The sequence below is a fragment of the Macaca mulatta genome, chromosome 20 (genome assembly GCF_049350105.2).
Source record: "Macaca mulatta isolate MMU2019108-1 chromosome 20, T2T-MMU8v2.0, whole genome shotgun sequence".
NCBI lineage: Eukaryota > Metazoa > Chordata > Mammalia > Primates > Cercopithecidae > Macaca > Macaca mulatta.
In genome coordinates, this window is record NC_133425.1 from 42,538,927 (window position 1) to 42,566,852 (window position 27,926).

The 27,926-nt window shown below is 38.7% G+C and overlaps 1 protein-coding gene and 1 non-coding gene across 8 annotated transcripts in view; both read right to left on the bottom strand.

Annotated features, from left to right (window-relative positions):
• Window positions 1-27,926, bottom strand: part of NETO2 (neuropilin and tolloid like 2) — a 63,008-nt gene that overhangs the window by 15,274 nt on the left and 19,808 nt on the right. For 4 of the 7 annotated variants that reach the window (XM_015126055.3, XM_015126056.3, XM_015126052.3 and 1 more), the window contains 3 exon segments: window positions 26,797-26,841; window positions 26,586-26,713; window positions 13,438-13,666 (listed from right to left, as the gene is read on the bottom strand). In XM_015126055.3, the coding sequence (XP_014981541.1) occupies window positions 13,438-13,666; window positions 26,586-26,713; window positions 26,797-26,841 (402 nt within the window). 7 annotated transcript variants of the gene reach the window in all.
• On the bottom strand, window positions 24,851-24,957 carry LOC114674527 (small nucleolar RNA U13). The gene has a single exon (XR_003725677.1). It is a non-coding gene; the product is annotated as a small nucleolar RNA U13 (small nucleolar RNA).

Here is a 27,926-nt window from a genome sequence, read left to right on the forward strand (position 1 = left end):
GGTTGATTCCTGGGCAAGATGGCTGAATAGGAACAGCTCCAGTCTGCAGCTTCCCATGCGATCAAGGCAGAAGGCAGGTGATTTCTGCATTTCCAACTAAGGTACCTGGCTCATCTCATTGGGACTGGTTAGACAATGGGTACAGCCCACAGAGGGCAAGAAGGAGCAGGGTGGAGGGTCACCTCACCTGGGAAGCGCAAGAGGTTGGGGCACTTCCTCCCTTAGCCAAGGGAAGCCATGAGGGATGGTGCATTCCGGCCCAGATACTAAACTTTTCCCATGGTCTTCACAACCCACAGACTAGAAGATTCCCTTGGGTGCCTACTCCACCAGGGACCTGGGTTTCAAGCATAAAACTGGTGGCCATTTGGGCAGACACTGAGCTAGCTGCAGGAGTTTTTTTTTCATACCCCACTGGTGCCTGGAACACCAGCAAGACAGAACCATTCACTCCCCTGGAAAGGGGGCTGAAGCCAGGGAGCCAACAGCAGATCCCACCCTCCCCGCCACCCCCACGGAGCCCTTCAGACTAAGATCCACTGGCTTGAAATTCTCACTGCCAGCACAGCAATCTGAAGTCGACCTGGGAGCTTGGTAGGGGGAGAGGCATCCACCATTACTGAGGCTTGAGTAGGTGGTTTTCCCCTCATAGTGTAAACAAAGCCATCGGGAAATCTGAACTGGGCAGAACCCACTGCAGCTCAGCAAAGCTGCTGTACCGACTGCCTCTCTAGATTACTCCTCTTTGGGCAGGGCACCTCTGAAAGAAAGGCAGCAGCCCTAGTCAGGGGCTTATAGATAAAACTGCCGTCTCCCTGGGACAGCACCTGGGGGAAGGGGTGGCTGTGGGTGCAGCTTCAGCAGACTTAAATGCTCCTGCCTGCCAGCTCTGAAGAAAGCAGCAGACCTCCCAGCACAGCACTTGAGCTCTGCTAAGGGACACACTGCCTCCTCAAGTGGGTCCCTGACCCCCGTGCCTCCTGACTGGGAGACACCTCCCAGCAGGGGTCAACAGACACCTCACACAGGAGAGCTCCAGCTGGCATCTGGTGGGTGCCCTTCTGGGACAAAGCTTCCAGAGAAAGGAAAAGGCAGCAATCTTTGCTATTCTGCAGCCTCCACTGGTGATACCCAGGCAAACAGGGTCTGGAGTGGACCTCCAGCAAACTCCGGCAGAACTGCAGCAGAGGGGCCTGACTGTTAGAAGGAAAACTAACAGAAAGGAATAGCATCAATATCAATAAAATGGGCATCCATACATAAACCACATCCGAAGGTCACCAGCATCAAAGAACAAAGGTAGATAAATCCATGAAGATAAGGAAAAACAGTGCAAAAAGGTTGAAAATTCCAAAAACCACGCCTCTTCTCCTCCAAGGGATCACAACCCCTCGCCAGCAAGGGAACAAAACTGGATGGAGAATGAGTTTGACGAATTCACAGAAGTAGGCTTCACAAGGTGGGTAGTAACAAACTTCTCCGAGCTAAGGGAGCATGTTCTAACCCAATGCAAGGAAGCTAAGAACCTTGAAAAAAGGTTAGAGAAATTGCTAACTAGAACAACCAGTTTAGAGAAGAACAAAAATGACCTGATGGAGCTGAAAAACACAGCATGAGAACTTCGTGAAGCATACATAAGTATCAACAGCTGAATGGATCAAGTGGAAGAAAGGATATCAGGGATTGAAGATCAGTTTAATGAAATAAAGCAGGAAGACAAAATTAGAGAAAAAAGAAAGAAAAGGAACGAAGAAAGTCTCCAAGAAATATGGGACTATATGAAAAGACCAAACCTACGTTTGACTGGTGTCCCTGAAAGTGACAGGGAGAATGGAACCAAGTTGGAAAACACATTTCAGGATATTATCCAAGCAAACCTTTCCCAACCTGGCGAGGAAGGCCAACATTCAAATTCAGGAAATACAGAGACCACCACAAAGATACTCCTCGAGAAGAGCAATCCCAAGACACATAATCGTCAGATTCACCAAGGTTGAAATGAGGGAAAAAATGTTAAGGGCAGCCAGAGAGAAAGGTCGGGTTACCCACAAAGGGAAGTAAGTCCATCAGACTAACAGCGGATCTCTCTGCAGAAACCCTAAAAGTCAGAAGAGAGTGGGGGCCAATATTCAATATTGTTTTTTTTGTGTGTGTGATAGAGTCTCGCTCTGTCACGGTGGCACAATCTTGGCTCACTGCAACCTCTGTCTCCTGGGTTCAATGGGTTTAAGCAATTCTCCCAGCCTCACGAGTAGCTGGGATTACAGGCGCCCGCCAGCACGCCCAGCTAATTTTTATATTTTTAGTAGAGATGGGGTTTCACCATCTTGGCCAGCTGGTCTTGAACTCCTGACCTTGTGATCCACCAGCCTTGGCTTCCCAAAGTGCTGAGATTACAGGTGTGAGCCACCGTGCCCAGCCTCAACATTCTTAAAGAATGTTCAACCCAGAATTTCATATCCAGCCAAACTAAGCTTCATAAGCAAAGGAGAAATAAAATCCTTTCCAGACAAGCAAATGGTGAGAGACTTTGTCACCACCAGGCCCGCCTCACAAGAGCTCCCGAAGGCAGCACTAAAACAACCAGTTTAGAGAAGAACAAAAATGACCTGATGGACCTTTTGGAAAGGAAAAACTGGTACCAGCCACTGCAAAAACATACCAAATTATAAAGGCTATCAACACTATGAAGAAACTGCATCAACTAATGGGCAAAATAACCAGCTACCATCAAAATGACAGGATCAAATTCACACATAACAATATTAACCTTAAATGTAAATGGGCTAAATGCCCCCAATTAAAAGACACAGACTGGCAAATTGGATAAAGAGTCAAGACCCATCAGTGTGCTGTATTTAGGAGATCCAACTCATGTGCAAAGACACACATAGGCTCAAAATAAACAGATGGAGGAATATTTACCAAGCAAATGGCAAGAAAAAAAAATCAGAGGTTGCAATCCTAGTCTCTGATAAAACAGACTTTAAACCAACAAAGATAAAAAAAAAAAAAAGACAAAGAAGGGTATTACAGGGATCAATGCTGAAGGGTAAAGGGATCAATGCAACAAGAGCTAACTATCCTAAATATATATATGCACCCCATACAGGAGCACCCAGATTCATAAAGCAAGTTCTTAGAGACCTACAAAGAGACTTAGACTCCCACACAATAATAGTGAAAGACTTTAACAACCCATTGTCAATATTAGACAGATAACGAGACAGAAAATTAACAAGGATGTCCAGGACTTGAACTCAGCTCTGGACCAAGCGGACCTAATAGATATCTACAGAACTCTTCAACCCAAATCAACAGAATATACACTCTTCTCAGCACCACATCACACTTATTCTAAAATTGACCACATAATTGGAAGTAAAACACTCCTTAGCAAATGCAAAAGAACAGAAATCATAACAAATAGTCTCTCGGACCACAGTGCAATCAAATTAGAACTCAAGATTAAGAAACTTACTCAAAACCACACAACTACATGGAAACTGAACAACCTGCTCCTGAATGACTACTGGGTACATAACAAAATTAAGGCAGAAATAAGTAAGTTCTTTGAAACCAATGAGAACAGACACAAAGTACCAGAATCTCTGGGACACACCTAACACAGTGTTTAGAGGGAAATTTATAGCACTAAATGCCCACAGGAGAAAGTGGCAAAGATATAAAATTGACACCCTAACATCACAATTGAAAGAACTAGAGAAGCAAGAGCAAACAAATTCAAAAGCTAGCAGAAGACAAAATAACTAAGATCAGAGCAGAACTGAAGGAGATAGAGACACAAAAAAAAACCCTTCAAAAAATCAATGAATCCAGGAGCTGTTTTTTTGAAAAGATTAACAAAATAGATAGACCGCTAGCCAGACTAATAAAGAAGAAAAGAGAGAAGAATCAAATAGACACAATAAAAAATGATAAAGGAGATATCACCACTGATCCCACAGAAATAGAAATTACCATCAGAGCCGGGTGCGGTGGCTCAAGCCTGTAATCCCAGCACTTTGGGAGGCCGAGTCGGGCGGATCACAAGGTCAGGAGATCGAGACCATCCTGGCTAACACGGCGAAACCCCGTCTCTACTAAAAACACAAAAAATTAGCCGGGCGAGGTGGCGGCGCCTGTGATCCCAGCTACTCGGGAGGCTGAGGCAGGAGAATGGCGGGAACCCGGGAGGCGGAGCTTGCAGTGAGCTGAGATCTGGCCACTGCACTCCAGCCTGGGCGACAGAGCGAGACTCCGTCTCAAAAAAAAAAAAAAAAAAAAAAAAAAAAAAAAAAAAGAAATTACCATCAGAGAATACTATAAATACCTCTATGCAAATAAACTAGAAAATCTAGAAGAAATGGATAAATTCCTGGACACATACACCCTCCCAAGACTAAACCAGGAAGAAGTCAAATCTCTGAATAGATCAATAACCAGTTCTGAAATTGAGGCAGTAATTAATAGCCTACCAACCAACAAAAGCCCAGGACCAGATGGATTCACACCCGAATTCTCCCAGAGGTACAAAGTGGAGCTGGTATCATTCCTTCTGAAAGTATTCCAAACAACAGAAAAGAGGGACTTCTCCCTAACTCACTTTATGAGGCCAGCATCTTCCTGGTAACAAAACCTGGCAGAGACACAACAAAAAAGAAAATTTCAGGCCAATATCCCTGATGAACGTCGAGGTGAAAACCCTCAGTAAAATTCTGGCAAATTAAATCCAGCAGCACATCAAAAACCTTATCTACCACAATCAAGTCAGCTTCATCCCTCGGATGCAAGGCTGGTTCAGCATACGCGAATCAATCACATAAACAGACCCAATGAGAAAAACCACATTATTATCTCAATAGATGCAGAAAAGGCCTTCTACAAAATTCAACACTCCTTCATGCTAAAAACTGTCAATAAACCAGGTATTGATGGAATGTATCTCAAAATCATTAGAGTGATTTATGAGAAACCCACAGCCAATATCACACTGAATGGGCAAAAGCTGGAAGCATTTCCTTTGAAAACTGGAACAAGACAAGGATACCCTCTCTCACCACTCCTATTCAACATGGTATTGGAGGTTCTGGCCAGGGCAATTAGGCAAGATAAAGAAATAAAGGATATTCAAACAGGAAGTTAAATTATCTCTCTTTGCAAATGACATGATTGTATATTTAGAAAACCCCATTGTCTCAGCCCAAAATCTCCTTAAGCTGATAAGCAACTTCAGCAAAGTCTCAGGATACAAATCAATGTGCAAAAATCACAAGCATTCCTATAGACCAACAGGTGTACAGACAAACAGAGAGCCAAATCATGAATGAACTCCCATTCACAATTGCTAAAAAGAGAATAAAATACCTAGGAATACAACTTACAAGGGATGTGAAAGACCTCTTCAAGGGGAACTATAAACCACTGCTCAAGGAAATAAGAGAGGACACAAACAAATGGAAAAACATTCCATGCTCATGGATAGGAAGAATCAATATCGTGAAAATAGCCATACTGCCCAAAGTAATTTATAGATTCAATGCTATCCCCATCAAGTTACCATTTGACTTTCTTCACAGAATTAGAAAAAACTAGTTTAAATTTTGTATGGAACCAAAATGGAGCCTGTATAGTCAAGACAATCCTAAGCAAAAAGAACAAAGCTGGAGGCATCATGCTTCCTGACTTCGAACTATACTACAAGGCTACAGTAACCAAAACAGCAAGTTATTGGTACCAAAACAGATATATAGACCAATGGAACAGAATAGAGGCCTCAGAAATAACGCCATGTATCTACAACCATCTGATCTTTGACAAATCTGACAAAAACAAGCAATGGGGAAAGGATTCCCTGTTTAATGGTATTGGGAAATCTGGCTAGCCATATGCAGAAAACTCAAACTGGACCCCTTCCAGAAACTGGACCTTATACAAAAATTAACTCAAGATAGACTAAAGACTTAAACCTAAGACCTAAAACCATAAAAACCCTAGAAGAAAACCTAGGCAATACCATTCAGGAGATAGGCATGGGCAAAGGCTTCATGACTAAAACACCAAAAGCAATGGCAACAGAAGCCAAAACTGACAAATGGATCTAACTAAACTAAAGAGCTTTTGCACAGCAAAAGAAACTATTACCACAGTGAACAGGCAACCTACAGAATGGGGGAAAATTTTTGCAATCTATCCATCTGACAAAGGACTAATACCCAGAATCTACAAGGAACTTAAAACAAGTTTACAAGAAAAAAAAATCAATCCCATCAAAAAGTAGGTGAAGGATATGAACAGACACTTCTCAAAAGAAGACATTTATGCAGCCAACAAAGATATGAAAAAAAGCTCATAATCACTGGTCATTAGAGAAATGCAAATCAAAACCACAATGACATACCATCTCACACCAGTTAGAATGGCTACCACTAAAAAGTCAGAAAACAACAGATGCTGGAGAGGATGTGGAGAAACAGCGCTTTTACACTGTTGGTGGGAGTGTAAATTAGTTCAACCATTGTGGAAGAGTGTGGAGACTCCTCAAGGATCTAGAACTAGAAATACCATTTGACTCAGCAATCTAATTACTGGATATATACCCAAAGGATTATAAATCATTCTACTATAAAGACACATGCACACATATGTTTATTGCAGCACTATTCATAATAGCAAAGACTTGGAATCAACCCAAATGCCCATTAATGATAGATTGGATAAAGAAAATGTGGCACATATATACCATGGAATACTAGGCAGCCATAAAAAAGGATGAGTTCATGTCCTTTGCAGGGACATGGATGAAGTGGGAAACCATCATTCTCAGCAAACTAACACAGGAACAAAACCAAACACTGCCTGCTCTCACTCCCAAGTGGGAGTTGAAGTATAAGAACACATGGACACAGGGAGGGGAGGGAACATCACACACTGGGGCCTGTTGGGGGGTGGGGGCCTAGGGGAGGGATAGTATTAGGAGAAATATAGATGATGGGTTGATGGATGCAGCAAACCAGCATGGCAGGTGTATACTTATGTAACAAACCTGCATGCTCTGCACATGTATCCCAGAACTTCAAGTATCGTAATAATAAAAAAAGTTAACACTAATCCTCAAACTCTTTGAAAAAGTTGAAGAACAAACACTAGTTACTCATTCTATGAGGCCAGAACACTAGTTACTCATTCTATGAGGCCAGAATTACTCTGATACCAAAGCTAGAAAAGGTACACACAAAAAACTAAAGACCAATATCCCTTACGAATGTTAACATAAAAATCCTCAAGAAAATTACTACTTCAGAATTCAGCAACATATAAAACGATTATACACCAAGAACAAGTGGGATTTGTTCCCAGAATGCATGAGTGGTTCAATATACAAAAGCCTACCAATTTAATACATCACATTTACAGTAAGGGAAAAAAACTACATGATCAGCTCAATGAATTTTTAAAAACGCATTTGACAAAATTCAACAGCCTTTCATGATAAGAACATTCAATTAACTATGAATAGAAAAAAAAAAAAACTTCCTTCACATGACAAAGGCCATATATGAGAAACCCAGAGCTACCATCATAATCAGTAGTGAAGGACAGAGCTCCACTGAGATCAAGAATAAGACAGATACCCAATTTCACTTCTATTGAATATATACTGGAAGTTCTGGTTGGAGCAATTAGGCAAGAAAATAAAATGAAAGGTATCCAAATTGGAAAGGAAGATGTAAGATTTTCTCTGTTCACAAATAACACATTCTTACATGCAGAAAACCCTAAAGATCACACCCACCCACCCACCCACACCCCTGTTACAGCTAATAAACTAAGTCAACAAAGTTGCTGGATGCAAAACCCACATACACAAATCCGTTGCATTTCTAAATGCTGCCAATTAACAATTAGAAAAGGAAGTTAAGAAAATAATTCCAGTATAATAGCATTAAAAAGAATAAAATATTAGGAATAAATTTAACCAAGGAGGCAAAACACTTGTATGCTGAAAACTACAAAACATTGCTGAATGAATTAAAGATGAAAAATCATTGGGAATATACATCCTGTGTTCATGAATGGGAAGACTTCATACAGTTAAGATGACAATATTATTCAACGTGAGCCACAGATTTAAAATGATCCCTTTGAAAATCCCAACAGTGTTTCTGCAGAAATAGAAAAAGTCATCCTAAAATTCATGAAATGTGAATGAACCATGAATAGCCAATCCAATTTTGAAAAACAAGAAAAAAAGTTGGAAGATTCACACGTCCTGATTTCAAAACTTATTACAAATTTACAGTAATCAAAACAATTACTACTGGCATAACAACAGGCATATAGACCAATGGAATTGAGAGGCCAGAAACAAATCTTCACATAATTTTTTTTTTTTTTTTTTTTTTTTGACGGAGTCTAGTTCTGTTGCCCAGGCTGGAGTGCAGTGGCGCAATCTTGGCTCACCGTGACCTCTACCTCCCAGGTTCAAGCGACTGTCCTGCCTCAGGCTCCTGAGAAGCTAGGATTACAGGCGTGTGCTACCACGCCTGACTAAATTTTGTATTTTTAGTCGAGATGGGGTTTTGTCATGTTGGCCAGGCTAGTATCAAACTCCTGATCTCAGGTGTTCCACCCACCTGGGCCTCCCAAAGTGCTGGGATTACAGGCATGAGCCACTGTGTCCGGTCTTTTTTTTTTTTTTTTTTTAAAGAAAAACAGAGATGGGGTTTTGCTATGTTGACCAGGCTGGTCTTGAACTCCTGCCCAGGCTGGTCTCAAACTCCTGGACTCAAGCAATCCTCCTGCCTTAGCTTCCTGTATAGCTGGGACTACAGATTGGCTATTCATGGTTCATTCACATTTCATGCCACTGTGCCCAGGTCTAATTGATTTTTGACAGGGGTGTCAAGACCATTCAATGGGAAAGGACAGTGTTTTCAAAAAATGATCCTGGGAAAGCTGGATATCCACATGAAAAAGAATGAAGTTGGAGCCTTAACTTACACTATATACAAAAATTAACTCCAGATAGATCAAAGACCTAAACGTATTACAAAAGCTAAAACTATAAAACTCTCAGAAGAAAACGTATGAGAAAAGCTTCATGACATTGGTTTTGACAGTGATTTCTTGGATTATCACACCACAAACAACAACAAAAACCACATTACATTGGGCTTCATCAAAATTAAAAACTTTTGTACGTGAAAGGACACTGTATCAAGGGAGTGAAAAGGCAACAAACAGAATGCAAAAGTCTGCTAATCACATACACAATAAGGGACGAATATCCAGAATATGCAGAGAACGTCTACGACTTAAAAAAAAATTCAAAAGCGGGCAAAGGACGTGAAGAGACCTTTCTGCAAAGAAGATACATGAATAGCCAAGAAGCCCATGGAAAAATGCTCAACATCACCAATCGTTAGGCAAATCAAAACCGCAATGAGATGCTACTTAACACATATTAGGATGGCTATTATCCAAAAGTACCAAAAATAACAGGTATTGGTGAAGATGTGGATAAACCGGAACCCTCTGTGTGCTGCTGGTCGGTGTGTAAATAAAATGGTGCAGCGACTGTGGAAAAGTTTGCTGGTTCCTCAAAAACTTAAACACAGATTTGCCATATGATCCAACAATTCTACACAGCAGCATTACTCATCATAACCCAAAGGTAGAAACAATCAAGCATCCATCAACAGATGAATGAATGTATAAAGAAAATGTGGCATTTACTTATGGAATATTTAGCCTTAAAAAAAGAATAAAATTCTGATACATATGACCACATGGATGAACCATGAAAAGATTTCATGGATGAACCTTGAAATCCTTATGCTAAGCGAAGTAAGCCAGATATAAAAGGACAAATATTATATGATTCTACTATGAGTTACCTAGAATACGGAAATTCATAGAGACAGAAAGTAGAACAGAGGTTACCAGCGTAGGGAGAGAGAAAAAAACGGGAAGGAACTGTTTCATGGGTATAGAGTTTCAGTTTGGGATGATAAAAATGCTCCAGACAAAGTGGTGATGGTTGCGCAACAATGAGCATATACTTAATGCCACTGATTTGTACATTTAAAAGTGACTGAGGGTAAATTTTATACCATGTATATTTTGCCGCAATTGAAAAAAAAGAAAGCTACAACCCTCCTGCAAGGGTATTTGGCAATATCTAACCAAACTACACAACTTTTTTTAACCAAACAATCCCACTACCAGGAATTTATCCTGATGACATGTCTCCAACAATACAGAAAGACATACACATAACATTATTCACTGCAGCTTGTTTATAACTGCAAATACTGGGAATAACCTATATGCCCAACATAAGTAGAAGATAAAATAAAGTTGGTATATACAATGCTCTACTATGCAGCTATAAAATAAAAATGTGCTCTATGAATTGATATGGAATGGTTTCCAGGATATACTTTTTTTTTTTTTTTTTGAGACAGGGTCTCACTCTGTCATACAGACTGGAGAGTGCAATGGCCTGATCTCAGCTCATTGCAACCTCCACCTCCTGGTTTCAAGTGATTTTCATGCCTCACCCTCCCCAGTAGCTGGAATTATAGGCGCATGCTACCATGCCCTACTAATTTTTTTTTTTTTTTTTTTTTTGAGACAGAGTCGCTCTGCCGCCCAGGCTGGAGTGCAGTGGCCGGATCTCAGCTCACTGCAAGCTCCGCCTCCCGGGTTCACGCCATTCTCCTGCCTCAGCCTCCCGAGTAGCTGGGACTACAGGCGCCCGCCACCGCGCCCGGCTAGTTTTTTGTATTTTTTAGTAGAGACGGGGTTTCACCGTGTTAGCCAGGATGGTCTCGATCTCCTGACCTCGTGATCCGCCCGTCTCGGCCTCCCAAAGTGCTGGGATTACAGGCTTGAGCCACCGTGCCCGGCCACTAATTTTTGTATTTTTAGCAGAGACGGAGTTTCTCCATGTTGCCCAGGCTGGTCTCAAACTCCTGACCTCAAGTGATCCGCCCACCTTGGCCTCCCAAAGTGCTGGGATTACAGGTGTGAGCCACTGCACCTGACCAGGACATACTTTTAAGTTGAAAAAATAAAGTGTAAAAGAATAATGCTGTCCTTCAAGTAAGAAAAAATGCCACATAAGAAAATACACATGTATCTGCTCATTTGTGCAAAAAGAAATCCAGAGAGAGGGTAGAAATGGAAGGCAGAGAATGAAGGAGTCAAGGACACTTCCAAGTGTCCCTCTTGGGATGTGGGCTCTCTAGGAACAACAGTTATGTTCCCAGAACCCCCACATAAAAACAATGTATAAAAACCATGATGTGGGGGCACAAAATGAAATATAAACCACTAGCCTGAGTACCTGGAAAACAGTATCTTGACAGTAAAACTAAACACAAAAAGAACTGTACATAAGGTACTTTGTTAGGAAATTTCTCAAAGGGATATGGATTAGCAATTGTGAAGTTACTTTTTGTGTATATTAGGATTAAACAAATTAATCCATTTTAGATAAGTTAGTCAGGTTTCTCTCTGTAAGATGAAGAAAGGGCTCCTTGGAAATACGGTTGATCTAGGGTTGGGTCAGAGAAAACACAAGTTGAGCCTGGTTCATCCAGAATTGCCATAAAGTAAGAAAATAATTAAAAAACTATTAATTGGGTACGTTGAGAGGACACAGGAGGCAAACTGAAGGAGCTTCCAATGGCTGAAGCTTGGGTTTTGAGCAACAAAATAATGTTACTATCATAGAAAAATAACTTTTTTTGAGACATTCTCACTCTGGTCACCCAGGCTGGAGTGCAGTGGTGTGACCTTAGCTCACTGCAGCCTTGACCTCCTGGGCTCAGGTGATTTTCCCACCTCAGGCTCCTGAGTAGCTGGGACTATAGGCACCTGCCACTATGCCCAGCTAATTTTTGTATTTTTAGTAGAGACGGGGGTTTCACCACATTGCTGAGGCTGGTCTCGAACTCCTGACCTCAAGTGATCTGCTGCCTCGGCTTCCCAAAGTGCTGGGATTACAGGCGTGAGCCACGATGCCTGGTCATAATAATAATATTATTAATATTATAACAACAGAATAAAATAAAATATCCATAAGCCCATACTGATGTAATTATTAATAACTGAATAAGGGAGGAAAAGGGATAGTTTTTCTCACAGCAGAATGCTAATTAACGTATACAGAAGGAATGATGGAAACAGAAAATCATGATCAGGTAAACCCTACAGTAGTAACTGTTACAGGCAGAAGCCAACAATGGATGCTAAAATTAGTGGGTGAGGAGATGTCGGCATAGACTCAAAGAGACTTATTAATTAGACAAGAAAAAAAATAGCAACTTTTTAGTGAAGAAAACTGGCAGCACCTTAAGGAAGTGATCAAAGTTAACATTACCAGCAATAAGACAAAATGATACCATGTACCCCTGCTTCACTGACATGATGTAGTTAGAAGAGCACCACAGTTTCTGTGGTATTCCTGACAGAAATACACAGCCTCGGTGGAATCCCTAGGAAACATTAGACAAACTCAAACTGATGGACGTTCTACTACACTGGCTAGTACTCTTGACAATGTGCCAAGGAAAGACACAGACAGAGTAACTGTCACAGATGGAGAAGGCTAAGGATACTTGACAACTAAAAGCAATATGGGAAACTGGATCATAAAGAGGACCTTCATGGCAAAACTAGAGATACTGGAATTAGGTCTATAGCTTAGTTAATAATAGTGTTATCTGTGTTAATTTTCAGTTTTACTCCGGCTTTGAGAGATGTTGGCATTAGGGGAATCTGAGTGAATGGCACATAGGGAACTCTATCATTTTTATAATGTTCTGTAAGTTTAAAGTTATTTAAAAAGAAAAAGATCTATGGCATATCTAAATCTTTGATGACCATAGTTTCATGGATTCATAACTATTCACCAAGCTAAATTAATACTACTACTAAGTTAGAAAATCTTGAGAGAAAGTGTAAGTCTTCCCTGTCTGCAATCTCTACCACTTGTTTATACCTTTATAATGAGTGTTCCAATTGATATGCTAACATGGTTTTTTCACCCATGACAGTCCATTCCAAGAGAAGAGGGACCAAGATACAGTTGCTTCTACCTTGTGACTTGCATATTTTTGTCAAAAGTAAATGCTGTCTGGTATAGTGCCATGTGCCTGTAGTCCCAGCTACCTGGGAGGGTGAAGCAGAGGATCGCTTGAGCCCAGGAGTTTAAGGCCAGCCTGGGCAACAAATCAAGACCCCATCTCCAAAAATTAAATAAAATTTAAAACATTTTAAATTTAATATTCTTGCATTAAAAAGAGCTATAATAAAACAAAAAAATACATCCTAAAATAAATATTTTTAAAAAGTAAATGCTGCGTGCATTGTGAATGAGTGAACAATATGTAAAAGATCTCAATACTATAGGAATTATTTACTTACGCTCCACAAAAGAAGTAAAGAGCATTCGAAACCTGCTAAGCCGACTACCTTCATCTGCCCACATTCGAATCACTCCAATTCCTGTTTTAAGCATTACATCATTGGCCACAGTGCTGCAAAACTTGGCCTTCAGGTTTTCAATAGAACTGCTTCCATCATAGACTGCAACGAAGTTTCTCTTGCATTCATTTGAGTGCTCCATTTGATAATCTAGGAACCTCAAATAAATCTGTAGTATTAACACAAAAACACTGCTTTTAAAAAGATACATTAATTTGAATTTTTCCATTTCTATTTTCCACAGACAACATGGTACACCAAATAATAACAGCTGACAGAAAACCATAATAGATAAATGGCTGATGCCTAATAGTTAGAGGAACTAAGATTAATGATCTGTTTCTTTGGTTGTCTTAATAATGGAACCAAGCATTAAGGAACTTACTTTGTGTTTTGTCTATAAAGAGAAGAAACTTTTTGTTCACAAGGCATAACTATCTCACATTTTTCTCATTATAAAAGCAATCTCATGGTACTGGACAGGGGAGAAAATAAAATAATCACTCATAATTCTATTATTCCAACAATGCATGTGATTGGTGAATTTCTTTTCAGTTTTTCTGCACATTTAAAAAACCTGTGTTTAATTGTAAGACATACACATCCTACTTTAGCTGTATCATATAAAAATGTTTTTATCTGTATTCTTAGCCATACCTATTCCCAGATGTCGTATTATTTATTTACACAATATCCTACTGTTCTACATGGTTGCTTTATGATTTCACCTCTTAACAATATCTGCATTTTCAGACAGGCAGACATCAACTGTACTATCAAAGGAAGCTCTGTTAGCATCCCCCCATTCAAATTTTATAGCTAAATGGTACTAAGTTATTTCCTAAACACTCTCGATCCATTGTTGTTTGACAATTTCTCTTACATTGTGAACTTGGATTTTAAACATTAATCTCCAGAAGAGCCTAATGAAGTAGGTATCACGTTTTTTTTTGTGGGCAGAGATGAATCTGTTATTCGGTGGCAAGGATTAAACCCAGGTTGGTCTGACTCTAAATGTGCGTCCTTCCCATTCCATGAGGTGCTTTACATACTCACACAGTGTTCCCTGTTTGGGCTCTAGTCGCTCATATGTGACTCTACGATTAAAATAAAATTTGAGTGAGTAAATAAAGATTACCTCTGAATTGCCATTCAAGACATCTAACGAGTATTCACTTCCTAGCTATTACTCTGAGGGAGCAGTATGCCACCCCTACCCTTTAATTCAAAGGGATTAATAAAACAAAAATGTTATGTCATATATTCTCCCCCACTCCACCAAATACCTTGATGGCATAACACTAAGAGAGAACAACTTACAAAATACAGCTTAAAGAATTAAATTTTGACTAAATAATTTTGGTTTCTTTGAAATGACTGGTTCACCACTTCCGTAAGAGTGGTGGAAAATTGGTAATGAAATGGGATTTCCAGTTCAAAAACTTTACAAACTCTTCATGCATGTATTTTAACATAGAAGCAATATGTTTTCTTAAATACATCATCAGTTCTCATTAGTTTTCCATCACTTATATAACCCAAACCCTCTGCTCACACTCTGTGGTAGGGAGCACTAATGCTGTAATAACTTCCCTTTTCCACTAGACTGTGATGTCTTCCAATGGAAGGTCACTGGCTCAGTTTCATCCAGCATAATTCTTGCTCATGGCAGGCAATGAGAAAGTGACTAGGCTTGTAAAATTATGACTTGGTAGAAGTATCAGTAAAATAATCAAGCTGTCTCAAGTATTTATATTTACTCTCTGCTTTTCTTTTAATCCAAATAAATACAGTATTATATAAGGCTATAGTAAATGCTCTTCAAAGACATATTTTTTAAAAAACATGAAGATAAACTATAACAAATCATAGCACTTTTCTATTGTAAATATTAAATTGTTTAATTCAACAAATTTTTAGGAAATATTCATAACGTAAATCTGACAAATTGAAATGTTGAGAGAAGAGCATAAACTACTTTTCTTTTACTCCAGATTGCATGAGAAGGGATCTTTTACTTGCATCTTTTATCAAGTAAGTGACCTCTTACTCTATCCCTGTATCCTACCCAGGGAGGCAGGGCAAGTTACCTGGATGGTGGGAGTTTGGTTTCTTTCTCCCTCCCCCCATAGGAAGTGGGACTGGGTAGGCCGGTCTGCTCTGCAGATGTGAACTTTCCCTGGAGTGGAATGGGCTGTTCTAGACTTCGGTGAGAGGTAGAACTGGTGGGTAAGGAGTTGGCAACACTAATTAGATCATCTCTCTGCGTTGCTCTCTCTATCCTAGCTTTCACTATGGTAAAGAGGCTTTTCCGACTCCCTACATGCTGACACTTTTATTTCTCAATTGGTTCAGCACTCCAGCAGAGAAAAGGGATGCTATTTATTGGAGCCCCTGAAGACCCCAACAGAAATGAAATCCCCAGAAAGCTACTATCATGAAAAGGCCACTGATAAAAGTGGACTAAAACACTAATGTATACTCTTAAACACCAATGCCTTCTTTTGTATATTTCTTTTTTAAATATATTTTAATTTAAAAAATAGAGACAGGGTCTTGCCGTATTGTCTAGGCTGGTCTTGAACTCCCGGGCTCAAGTGATCCTCCTGCTTTGACCTCCTAAAGTGCTGGCACTGCAGGCATGGGCCACCGTGACTGGCTTCCTTTTCATATTTATAAATGGATATTTTTCTTAAACATCACCCATTAACTAGTTTCTCACATTTAGTATTCAAGGGTTATGGTGACCTTTAACATTTAATTTAGATTTCTTAAATAAAACCATCTATTTACACTTTTTTTTTGTTTCCTTTTTTTTAGCCAGAGTCTCACTCTGTCTCCCATGCTGGAGTTCAGTGGCATGATCACGGCTCTCACTGCAGCCTCCATCCCCCAGATTCAAGAGATTCTTGTGCCTCAGACTCCTGAGTAGTTGGGACTACAGGCGTGCACCACCATGCCTGGCTAATTTTTTGTATTTTTAGTAGAGATGGGGTTTTGCTATGTTGCCTAGGCTGGTTTTGAACTCTTGACCTCAAGTGATCCACCTGTCTCAGTCTCCCAAAGTGCTGGGTTTATAAGCATGAGCCACTGTGCCTGGCCTATTTACACATTTAAACATTTAAAATTTTAAAATTTGATCCAATTCCCATGTCAACTGTATAATTTTTTTAACTTTAAATAACTGATTTACTTTTATTAAAAGCAATACAACATTCTTTTATAGTCAATATTCCAGGTAATACCCCTAAAAAATTTGTGAATATGGAATTATCTTTTCATGGAATATTTCAATTTAGAGTAAGGAGATCTAATAAATATTGTTTAACTTCACTTATTTAATGCACATTTAATATTTTCATACTTACATATCTATAAAAATATGTTGTATTGTTCCATATATTTTAAAACCTCATACCAATAATAGAAATAAATCACTGTGTATCCATTCTCCTATTGGGCATTTAGCTTGCTTCTACTTTTATAATTAGCTAATATTGCCGTAAACATTGTTGTCTTCTCATTATGCATAGGTATGACAATTTCATTTGGGTATAAATCTAGAAGTATACTTGTGTGGTAGCATGTGACTATTTTCAGCTTTACCAGAGCACATGTGAAATAGCTCGCCAAAGTGGTTGTACCAATTTATATATATTTTTTCTCTTTATAGTTGAATTCTAACGAGACAATTTATACTTCTAAAGCAAATTCTTTGAGTCTGCTTGCTTTACTCAATCCACTACTCAGTCCTTGCTGACACTTCAAGAACAGTTCCACAACTCACTCAAATTCTCCTGTGCTGTTACTGTGCAGTCAAAACCCATCTCCAGTCTTCATCCCCGGTAAGCAATGATCTGTTCTTTGTCCTGTAGTTCACTTTTTCTAGAATTTCATATAAATGAAATCACACAGCATGTATCCTTAGAGTTTAGATCATTTCATTTAGCATGATGCATCTGGAGTTAATGTAGCTATAGTTTGTCCCTTTTTATTGTTGACTAGATTTTACTATATGGATGTACCACAGTTTATTTATTTATTTATTTTTTGAGATGGAATTTTTGCTCATCATCCAGGCTGGAGTGCAGTAGTGTGATCTGGTCTCACTGCAACCTCCACCTCCAGGGTTCAAGCAATTCTCCTGCCTCAGCCTCCCAAGTAGTTGGGATTACAGGCACCTGCCACCAGGCCCGGCTAATTTTTTGTATTTTTATTAGAGACGGGGTTTTACCATGTTAGCCAGGATGGTCTTGAACTCCTGACCCCAAGTGATCCCCCCACCTCAGCCTCCCAAAGTGCTGGAACTATAGGTGTGAACCACCCCACCTGGCCTATTCTTTCAAAAGCTAAAGAACACTTGAAACATTTCTAGTTTTTGGTTATTACAGATAAAGTTGTTATGAACATTTACACACAGGTTTTTTCCATGAACATAAGCTTTCATTTCTCCCGGGTACCCATCCAGCAGAGACTGCTGAGTCACACAGTAACTTTATAGGAAACCACCAACCTGTTTCCCAGAGCGGTTCTATCATTTTGCACTCCTACCAGGAATGTATCAGAGTTTCAGCTGCTCTACAGAGTTCCCAGCACTGAGTGATTTTTCTAAATTACAGTTATTCTAACAGAGAATAGTGCCATCTCATTGTGGTTTGAATTTGCATTTTTGTAATGATTAAATCTTCTGTGGTGAAGTATCTGTTAAAATCTGTTTTGTAATTGGGTTTTGTTCTTATTGTTGAGTTTTGAGTTCTGGATGAAAGATATCTTTTCATAGGTGATTTTTTTTTTCTCCCAGTCAGTGGCTTTTTTTTTTTCCCCCACTCAACAGTGTCTTTCACATAAAAAAGCTTTTTCATTAGTCCAATTTATACATTTTTCTTTTTTTTTTTCTTTTCTGAGATGGAGTCCTGCTCTGTTGCTCAGGCTGGAGTGCAGTGGCGCAATCTCGGCTCACTACAAGCTCCACCTCCTGGGTTCACGCCATTCTACTGCCTCAGCCTCCTGAGGAGCTGGGACTACAGGTGCCCGCCACCACGCCCAGCTAATTTTTTGTATTTTTAGTAGAGATGGGGTTTTACCATGTTAGCCAGGATGATCTCAATCTCCTGACCTTGAGATCCGCCCGCCTCAACCTCCCAAAGTTCTGAGACTACAGGTGTGAGCCACCGTGCCCAGCCTAAATTTTTCTTTTATGGATACTCTTTTGGTGTTGCATCTAAGAACTCTTTGTCTAACCCAGTAAGATTCTTTTCATATATTCTCCTCTAAATGTTTTATAATTTTACATCTATGTCCATGATTTATTTTGAGTTAATTTTTAAATACAGTGTTGGGTGTAGGTGAGGGTTCATTTTTTTTTTCTTTGAATATGGAGGTCCAATTGTTCCAGCACCATCTGTTAAAGACTATCCTTTCTCCACTCAATTTCCTTTCAATGTCAAAAAAATCAATGAACCATATTTGCATAAATCTAATCTCTGGACTATCCTATTCCATTGATCTGTGTGTCTGTCCTTTGTCAGTACCACAGTCTTGGTTACTGAAGCTTCACAGTAAGTCTTGAAATCAGGTAATGAGTCTTCCATGTTTGTTCTTTTTCAGAATAATTTTGGCTTCTGTAATCCCTTGCTTTTCCATTATGTTCTAGAATCAGTTTGTCAATCCTTACAAAAAATATAGCTGTGATTTTGATTGAAATTGTATTCATCTGTGTAGATCATTTTCATAAGAACTGACATTTTAGCACTACCAGAGAGTCTATAAATACATTGACACAGTGTATCTATTTATTTAGGTCATCTCTGAATATTTTCATTATGGTCTTCTAAGTTTTCAGTTTACAGATGTTACACATTTTTTTTTGGTGGAGTAATATTTTAAATGATACTGTTTTCTTAATTTTGAACTCCAATTTTCATTGCTAGTATGTACAAATTCAATTTTTTTTTTCTTGAGACAGGGTCTCAGTTTGTTGTCCAGGCTGGAGTGCAGTGGTGTGCTCTTGGCTCACTGCAGCCTCCGCCTCCTTGGCTGAAGTGATCCTCCCGCCTCAGCCTCCTGGGTAACTGGGACTACAGGTGCAGCCACCATGCCCGGCTAATTTTTATATATATATATATATATATATAACATTTTGTTTTTTTATAGAGGCTGGGTTTCGTCAGGTTGCCCAGGCTGGTCTTGAACCAAGTGATCCGCCTGCCTTGGCCTCCCAAAGTGCTGGGATTACAGGCGGGAGTCACAGTGCCTGACCTGCAATTGATTTTTGTATACTGGTGTTCCATCCTGCAATCTTGCTAATCTGATATATTTGTTCCAGGAGCTTTTTAGATGCTATGGAAATTTTTATATAGACAATGATATCTTCAAAAAGACTGATTTCTTCTTTTTCAGTCTGTATGCCTTTTTGTACTGGCTACAACTTCTAGTATAACATTGAATAGGACTTAGCTTGCTACTGATTTTGAAGGGGAAAGAATTCAGGTTTTCACCATTAAGTATGGTGTCAGCTGTAGGGTTTTCTGCTGCTTCTTTTTTTTTTTTTTTTTTTCTCTAAGAGACAGGGTCTTACTATGATGTCCATCCAGGCTGGCCTTGAACTCCTGAGCTCAAGCGATTCTCAATCCTCTTGTGTCAGCCTCTTTAATAACTGGAACTATGGGTGCTTGCCATTGTGCCTGGTTTAGCTGGTAGGTTTTTGTAGATACCTTTCATCAGGTTATGGAAGTCCCATCTGTTCCTATGTTTCTGAGGCTTTTTATCATGAATGGGTGTTGAATTTTAATGAATGGAGACAATCACAGTTTTCTTTAGTCTTTATAGTGAATTACATTGATTTTTCAAATGTTGAACCAGACTTGCATTCCTGAGATAAACCACGCTTTACTATTATGTATTTTTTTATATTGCTGAATTAGATTTGCTAATATTTTATTGAAATTTTTGCATCTATTTTCTTGACGAATAGTGATCAATAGTTTCCTTATAATATCTCTTTGTCTGTTGGTACCAGGGTAATGCTTGTCTTACAAAGTAAGTTTAGAAATGTTCCCTGCTCTTTCATTTCCTGGACGATACTAAAGAATTGGCATTATATCTTCCTTGAATGTTTGGTACAATTTGCCAGTGAACCCATCTAGGCCTAGAGTTTTCTTTGTTAGAAGATGTTTATTAATTCATTTTTGAATAAGCATAGGATGATTTGGGTTGTGTATTTCTACTGGGATATGTTTGGGCAGTTGTGTAGCTCAAGAGATTTACCCATTTCATCAAAGTCATCTGATTTTCTGGCATAGAGCTGTTCCCTGTATTTTCTTACTCCTTTTAACATTGGTAGGGTCTGTAGTGATATCCTCTCTTTCATTCCTGATACTGGTAAAATAGTTGAAATTTACCCAGATATTTACCATTCGTTTCCCTTTAGTCATGAAGTTTCAAGATTTTTTCTAGTATCATTTATTTTATCTAAATAACTTCCTTTATAGCGAGTGCATAGGTGATAAATTCTCTTAGTTTTATCATTCTTGAAAGAAGTTTTGCAGGGTATAAAATTTGGACTTCACAGTTCCCCTTACTGCCCATCCGAGCATGTGAAGATTCTGATCCACTACCTTTGGCTTCCATCATTTCTAAAGAGAAAAAATAGTCATTCAAATCACTGCTCCCTTATACAAGATGCATCATTTTTCTCTGGTAGACCTCAAGATCTCAATTTTTGATTTCAAGTAATTTGATTTTGATGTGTGCAGGTATTGCTTTTTTTGTTTATCCTATTTGGTGTTCACTGAGCTCCTTAAATCTCTAGATATATGTCCTTCATCAAGTTTGGGGCTTTTTAGCAATTTTCTTCAAATATTTATTCTGTGCCAATCTCTTCTCCCGCTAGGACTTAAACACCACAAATGTTAGGCCCTTTGAAACTGTCCCATGGACAGTTTTCAATTACTTTGTTTTCAATCTTTTCTCCTCTGTACTTCAGATTGGATAATTTCTACTGACTCATCTTCAGGTTCAGTGACTTTCTATTTTCTCCATTTTTCTATTGAGCCCATACAGTGATTATTTGTTAAAAATTCAGATTTTTCTTTTACTTCTAAATTTTTCACTTAAAAAATTATTTTATTTCTCTGCTGAGTCCTATTTTCCTACTCTGAGAGTGTTTACTGCTATCTCATGAAGCATGGTTCTATCATTGCTTTAGAATTTTTGATAATTCTGGCTGGGCATGGTGGCTAACACCTGTAATCCTAGCACTTTGGAAGGCTGAGGCAGGAGGATCACTTGAGCTCAGGAGTTTGAGACCAGCCTAGGCAACACTGTGAGACCCCATTTCTATTAAAAACATTTTTTTTAATTAAAAAAATATTTTTGGATAGTTCTTAATATTTGGGTTAGGGTTGGGATCTATTGATTGCCTTTCATTAAAAATTAACCAGATTTTCCTAGTTCTCTGTACTTTTTCATTGTATCTTGGACATTTTAAATATTATACTGTGTGACTTGGATCCTGTTAAAAATCCCTGGAGGATGTCGTTTTTTGTTATTTGTTTTGGTTCTGCAGACAACTAAGTTGCGTTCAGACTGCAAATTCTGTGTCTCTTTGTTTGGGTGGTGGTCCCAATGTTCAAAGACCTTGCTGTGCTGGGTAGGCTTGCCCAGTGTGTGACCCACTCAGGAACTTAGAGGTGGTTTATACTGTAACGTGGTTCCTAACACTGCTGCCACGTTTCCCTGGATCTGTTCCACACGCAGGCACCTCAGAAGGAAAGCCTGCATTAGTGCTTCCCTGCTCTAGCTCTCTCCTCTCCAAGACTTCCTTCATATTCTCCAGATGACAACACGGTCTCTTGTATCTAGTTCCTCTGGCCAGAAAGACAAGTGTTCCTTAGAATTTTAGTCTCCTAACCTGTTGTGAATTCTGATTAAGGGAGAAAAAAACAGGGATTCCCTCCATACTCTCCAAACATCACCATTTATACCCTTTACAAATCTACTGACAAATCATTATTTATAATATTCTCTTATGATAGTCTAAAACATTTATTAAAATTTCAAAATATGCAAAAACAGACAAAATATATCTGTGTATCCAGCTTCCAACTTCAGTAATTATAACCTAGCCAATCTTATTTTATCTGTCTTTCCTCACTTCTAACTCTTACATACTAGAGACAAATCTCAGACGTTAAATCATTACATCTGTAAACATTTCTGTATCACTAAAGCCACTTAATAAATAACCTTTATCCTATTATCAAATCAAACAAATGAATAACTTAATATTAAATACCAGTGTTCAAACTTCTACACGCCTCTTAATGTCATCAGTTCCCTCCATTTACAGTTTGTCTGAATCAGTAAGTTCACTTGACTTTTATATCTCTTTTAATCTATAGATTCTTGTTTTTCCTTTCCCCCTCATTGTCATTTATTTATTAAAGAAACACAGTTTCTTTCCTCTCTTGTTCGGCAGGTCTACTTTCTAGTTGATTTGTCTCATAATAGTTTTAAAGCCTTGCTGTAGCTGATTTATAACTTTTCCATTTCTAATATTATTTATGTCTTTTTTTCCCTTTTTCTTTTTTTTTGAGACAGAGTCTTGCACTGTTGCCCAGCCTGGAGTGCAGTGGCATGAACTCGGCTCACTGCAAGCTCCGCCTCCTGGGTTCACGCCATTCTCCCGCCTTAGCCTCCCCAGTAGCTGGGACTACAGGTGCCCGCCATCATGCCCAGATAATTTTTTGTACTTTTAGTAGAGACGGAGTTCACTAAACCCGTCTTGATCTCCTGACCTTGTGATCCGCACGCCACCAGGATGGTCTTGATCTCCTGACCTTGTGATCCGCACGCCACTGCCTCCCAAAGTGCTGGGATTACAGGCATGAGCCACTGTGCCTGGACTATTTATGTCTTTTTTTTCTAGATCAATCTTGGCAGAAGTCTGCCTGTTGTTACCTTTTACAAAGAGCCCATGTCAGGCCTCATTGATTTATTCTTTTTGTATCTTCATTTTTAAAAAAAATTTCTGTTTTATGATTGCCCTTTCTTTGGATTTTTCTTTTAACTTCTGGAGTCTTAACTAAATTTCAGTCTTTTTTCTCAAAGTACGGTTTTAGCTGTACCCCACAGTTTTTTTATATGTAGTATTTTCATTAATGCATTTTAAATGTATTCAAATTTTCACACTGATTTCTTCTGTGTCTTACAAATTACTAAGTGGTATATTATTATATTTCCAAACATATGGAGTTTTAAAGTAATCTTTGGTTGCTGATTCTTGGTTTAATTGCATTTTTGTCATAGGATGCTCTGCATATATGTTCAGACTTCCTTTGTTAGCTAACCACGTGTATCTGTTTTGATAAATGTTTTATGAATGCTAGTAGAGAATGCCTATTCTCTGGATGTTGGGAGCAAGATACCATGTCCATTAAGCATATACTGTGTTATTTAAATCTTTTGAGCCATATTAACTTTGTGTATGCTTGACCTGTGAATTACTAAGAAGTAAAAAAAAAAAAATTACCAACTGTGTTATGGATTTGTCGATTTTCCTTGACAATCAGCAATCTATGTTTTGTGCATTTTAAGGCTACATTAATACCTGAGATTTATCTAGTGAGATAGTGACATTACTGATTTCTGTTTTAATAGTTACATCAGCTCTTTTTTGACATTTGTCTGTTATTTCTTTCCTAGTTTTGTATTTTCAAAACTTCCTGTAATTATCCTGTAAACAAGATATATTTGGATTTTAACTGTAGCATTTAATTCATGTATTATTTTGCAGAGAAACACCTTCATTTTGCCCTCATTCTTTTATTTTTTATTTTTACAGGTATATAATAGATATATGTATTTATGGGGTGCCTGAGATATCATGATATAGGCATACAGTACATAATTACATCAGGATAAATGGGGGAATCCATCATCTCAAGTATTTATCATGTGTTACAAATGACCCAATTACGCTTAAACTGTACAATAAATTGTTGACTGTAGTCACTCTGTTGTGCTATCAAATACCAGGTATTAATTCTATCTAATTATACTTTTGTACTCATTAATCATCCCCGCCACTGCCTTCAGTCTTAAATGACAATGAACACTCTTAACACTATGAAGACATTATTCTATTGTCTCGGGCTTCTATTTTGCTATTGATAATTCTGGTGTCAATCTTAATAGTATCCTTTTGTAGACTATTTTCTCTGTTGTTTAAAAACTTTTCTCCTTGTCTGTGGGGTACAATGTCAGTGTCACTTAAATTTTTTTTTCCTGCTTGGGAGTCACCCTGTGTCATGCTTTTTATCAGTTCTTGAAATTTTCTTTATTTTCCTTTTCACATCAGATAGGCAATGTGCCGACATGGTAACAAGGCTGGAGGGAGGCGCACATCACGTGTGTGCGTGAAGACCTGGGCATCAGGCTTACTTACACACTACAGAGTATCAGTTATGGAAAATCCTAATAAACTGCCACCTCTTCCAGCAATACGCTCTGGGTAATTTCCTCAGATACATCTTTTTAATAGCCACTTTTAACTTATAGACCTCCTATTTGGTTATTTTAAAAATGAACGTGGTCATTTTTCTTTCTCATCTCTGTTTCCTTCTTGGAGGATATGTGAAACACTCAAGTTCTTGGGGATCTAAGGAACTCCTTCCTGTTTGTTATGTTGGTGAACTCATACCCATGGTGGGCTGTGAGCATAGGGGTTTCAGAATCTGGGGGCTGTGAGCTGACCTGCAGCAGTGTTTCATCCATGCCAACCCTGCAGCTTTCTTGGTGACTTTTAGATTTATTTTTGCCAGGTGACTCAAAGGTTTAATGCACCCAGGACCATTTTGTTAGTTTTTGGACTTAGTGACTCCTGGGTTGAGCAGGGAATGTAAATCCATTTCTCAAACCCTAATAAAGGCAGGGTTTCTAAGTATAAAGCTAGGGGGGACCCCAGCCTCACCCCCAACCTCACCCTGAGACTAAACCCAGAAAAACAAGCTTCTTTGTCATCAGCATGTGGCAGTGAAACATTTTTTCTAATCTATGCTTTCATGTGAGTTGCCACCCTTTGAGGGCTCCAGCTTCATGTGAGTCTCATAAAGGCCATGTGAACCCCAGGACTCTTCTTTTCTCAGTATGGGAATTAAAAGGAAGCTCTCAGTATGTCTACCCCTGTGCCGTAACAGGTTATGAAAATCAGCCAGGGGCATTTGTAACATCAATTTTAATTTATTAATTTATAGTTCTGTCTCTTCATTTCTCACCCATACGCATTACCCTCTTTTTCTCCTTCCTGGAGCTTACACATATGCTTTTAAAAGAATTATTTGTCATATTTTACCCAATGTTTCCATGTGTCTTCTAGCAGATGGGTTTTCAGGTTACTTTATCTATCATATTACCCAATCTTTAAATCTGATTTTCATGATTCTTGAGAGGTATGTTTTCCCACCCTCTCTCCTCTTTTCCCTCTTTTTACATAATACACATTAAATATAATTTTAACTCTGTTGATATTCCTAGAAGTATAAATTAAATGCAGAAGTAGTCAGTATCCAATCTCAATCTGTTGGAGTTATTTAAAAACATCCTTCCCTGCAGTTCTTTCCAATAAAAGCGCCCCATGAGGAGCAGAGGACAGCAGGGTAAGAACAGACTTGACACATTTGGGTTTCGTTTTTAGATTGCTACGACCAACTCTGTAACTTCTGAGAACACACTTTCACCTCTTGTGGCCTATTTTCCTCATAAAGATGTTAATGAATCTATAATCATGCTGATCAATATGCACACCTACCAATTGGGAACTGACAGGTCTTAAGAATCTTAATCTTTTATAATTGAGAATCTTAATATACATGTAATATTCCTGAATTTAACTATATTCCAGTTTATTTAACTATAATAATGCTGGGATCTTAGTAGGTGCCAATAAAGCGAAATAAAATACATTTTTAAAAAGTTGCAATATCAGTTTATGTAGTCAATAAATATTTTCACAAACCAAAATAACATATTTTGCAAATCATGCCTTATCATGATATTCTTCTCTGAAGAGACTCAACACATAATAATACCTTAGCTTTTGGAGTGGCTTTAATGGTCCAGATGCAATCAACGGCTTGGCCTGGTTTTGTTTTCTCCTCTTGTTCTACCTGACTAGAGCGCACTATTCCATCAGCTCCCGAGAGCTCAAACTGACAATCTAGAAGGAATACATGAAAGGTGTTCAAAGGAACATAAGACTGATCAAAAATGCCAAGAGGAACAAGTGGTAATATACTAAACCTGGAATGGGATTTAAAATACCTCCTAGGTAAGTAAAATCTGGATCTGCAACAGAAAAAAGAAGAAAGTCATTGGTACTGAGATAGTTACTTTAAGCTTTGATGTCTTACATTACATCTAATGCTCCATTTCATAGCAAGCTAAGAGAAGCTTTCATTGGTGAAAACGACACATCATTGCTCATTTATGAGCTCACTTACAGGATCGACATTTATTTAATCACATTTATATTTTTGATTCCATAGTGAATAATTTATTTATGCTACTTGAAAACTCACATCAGCTATCAGAGCTGAACAGGTAAACAGAACATCACATATACAATATAATAGAATATTATTCGGCCTTAAAAAGGAATGAAGTTCCCTTCTCCTGAAGCATGTTAAAATTTGTCTTCTAAACTTTGGCATGGATGGTGGTGATGCTTGCGTAATACTGTGAATGTACTTAATGCCACTGAATTACACACTTAAAAATGGTTAAACAGAGCTGGGCGTGGTGGCTCATGCCTGTAGTCCCAGCAACTTGGGAAGCTGACCTGGGAGGAACTTTTGAGCCCAGGAGGTTGAGAACGCAGTGAGCAGAGAGAGCGCCATTGCCCTCCAGCCTAGGTGACAAAATGAGTCTTTAAAAAAAAAAAAAAAAAAGGTTAAAGGGTAAATTTTGTTATGGATATTTTACCACAATAAAAATAAATTTTTAGAAATTACAAACACAGGTATCTTTAAACAATTATTTTAAAGTTCAGATAGAACCTGTGTATATATCCAACTGCCAGAATAAAAAAAAAATTGCTGAGTAGTCTAAAATGTCTCAGATTTCTGGAAAATCTATTTCTTTATTTTTGGTTTTGTTTTTTTTTTTGAGATAGAGTTTCACACTGTTGCCCAGGCTGGAGTGCAATGGCTTGATCTCTGCTCACTGCAACCTCTGCCTCCCGGGTTCAAGCGATTCTCCTGCCTCAGCCTCCCAAGTAGCTGGGATTACAGGTGCCCACCACCACGCCCAGCTAATTTTTCATATTTTTAGTAGAGACACGGTTTCACTATGTTGGTCAGGCTGGTCTCAAACTCCTGACCTCGTGATCCACCCACCTTGGCCTCTCAAAGTGCTGGGATTACAGGTGTGAG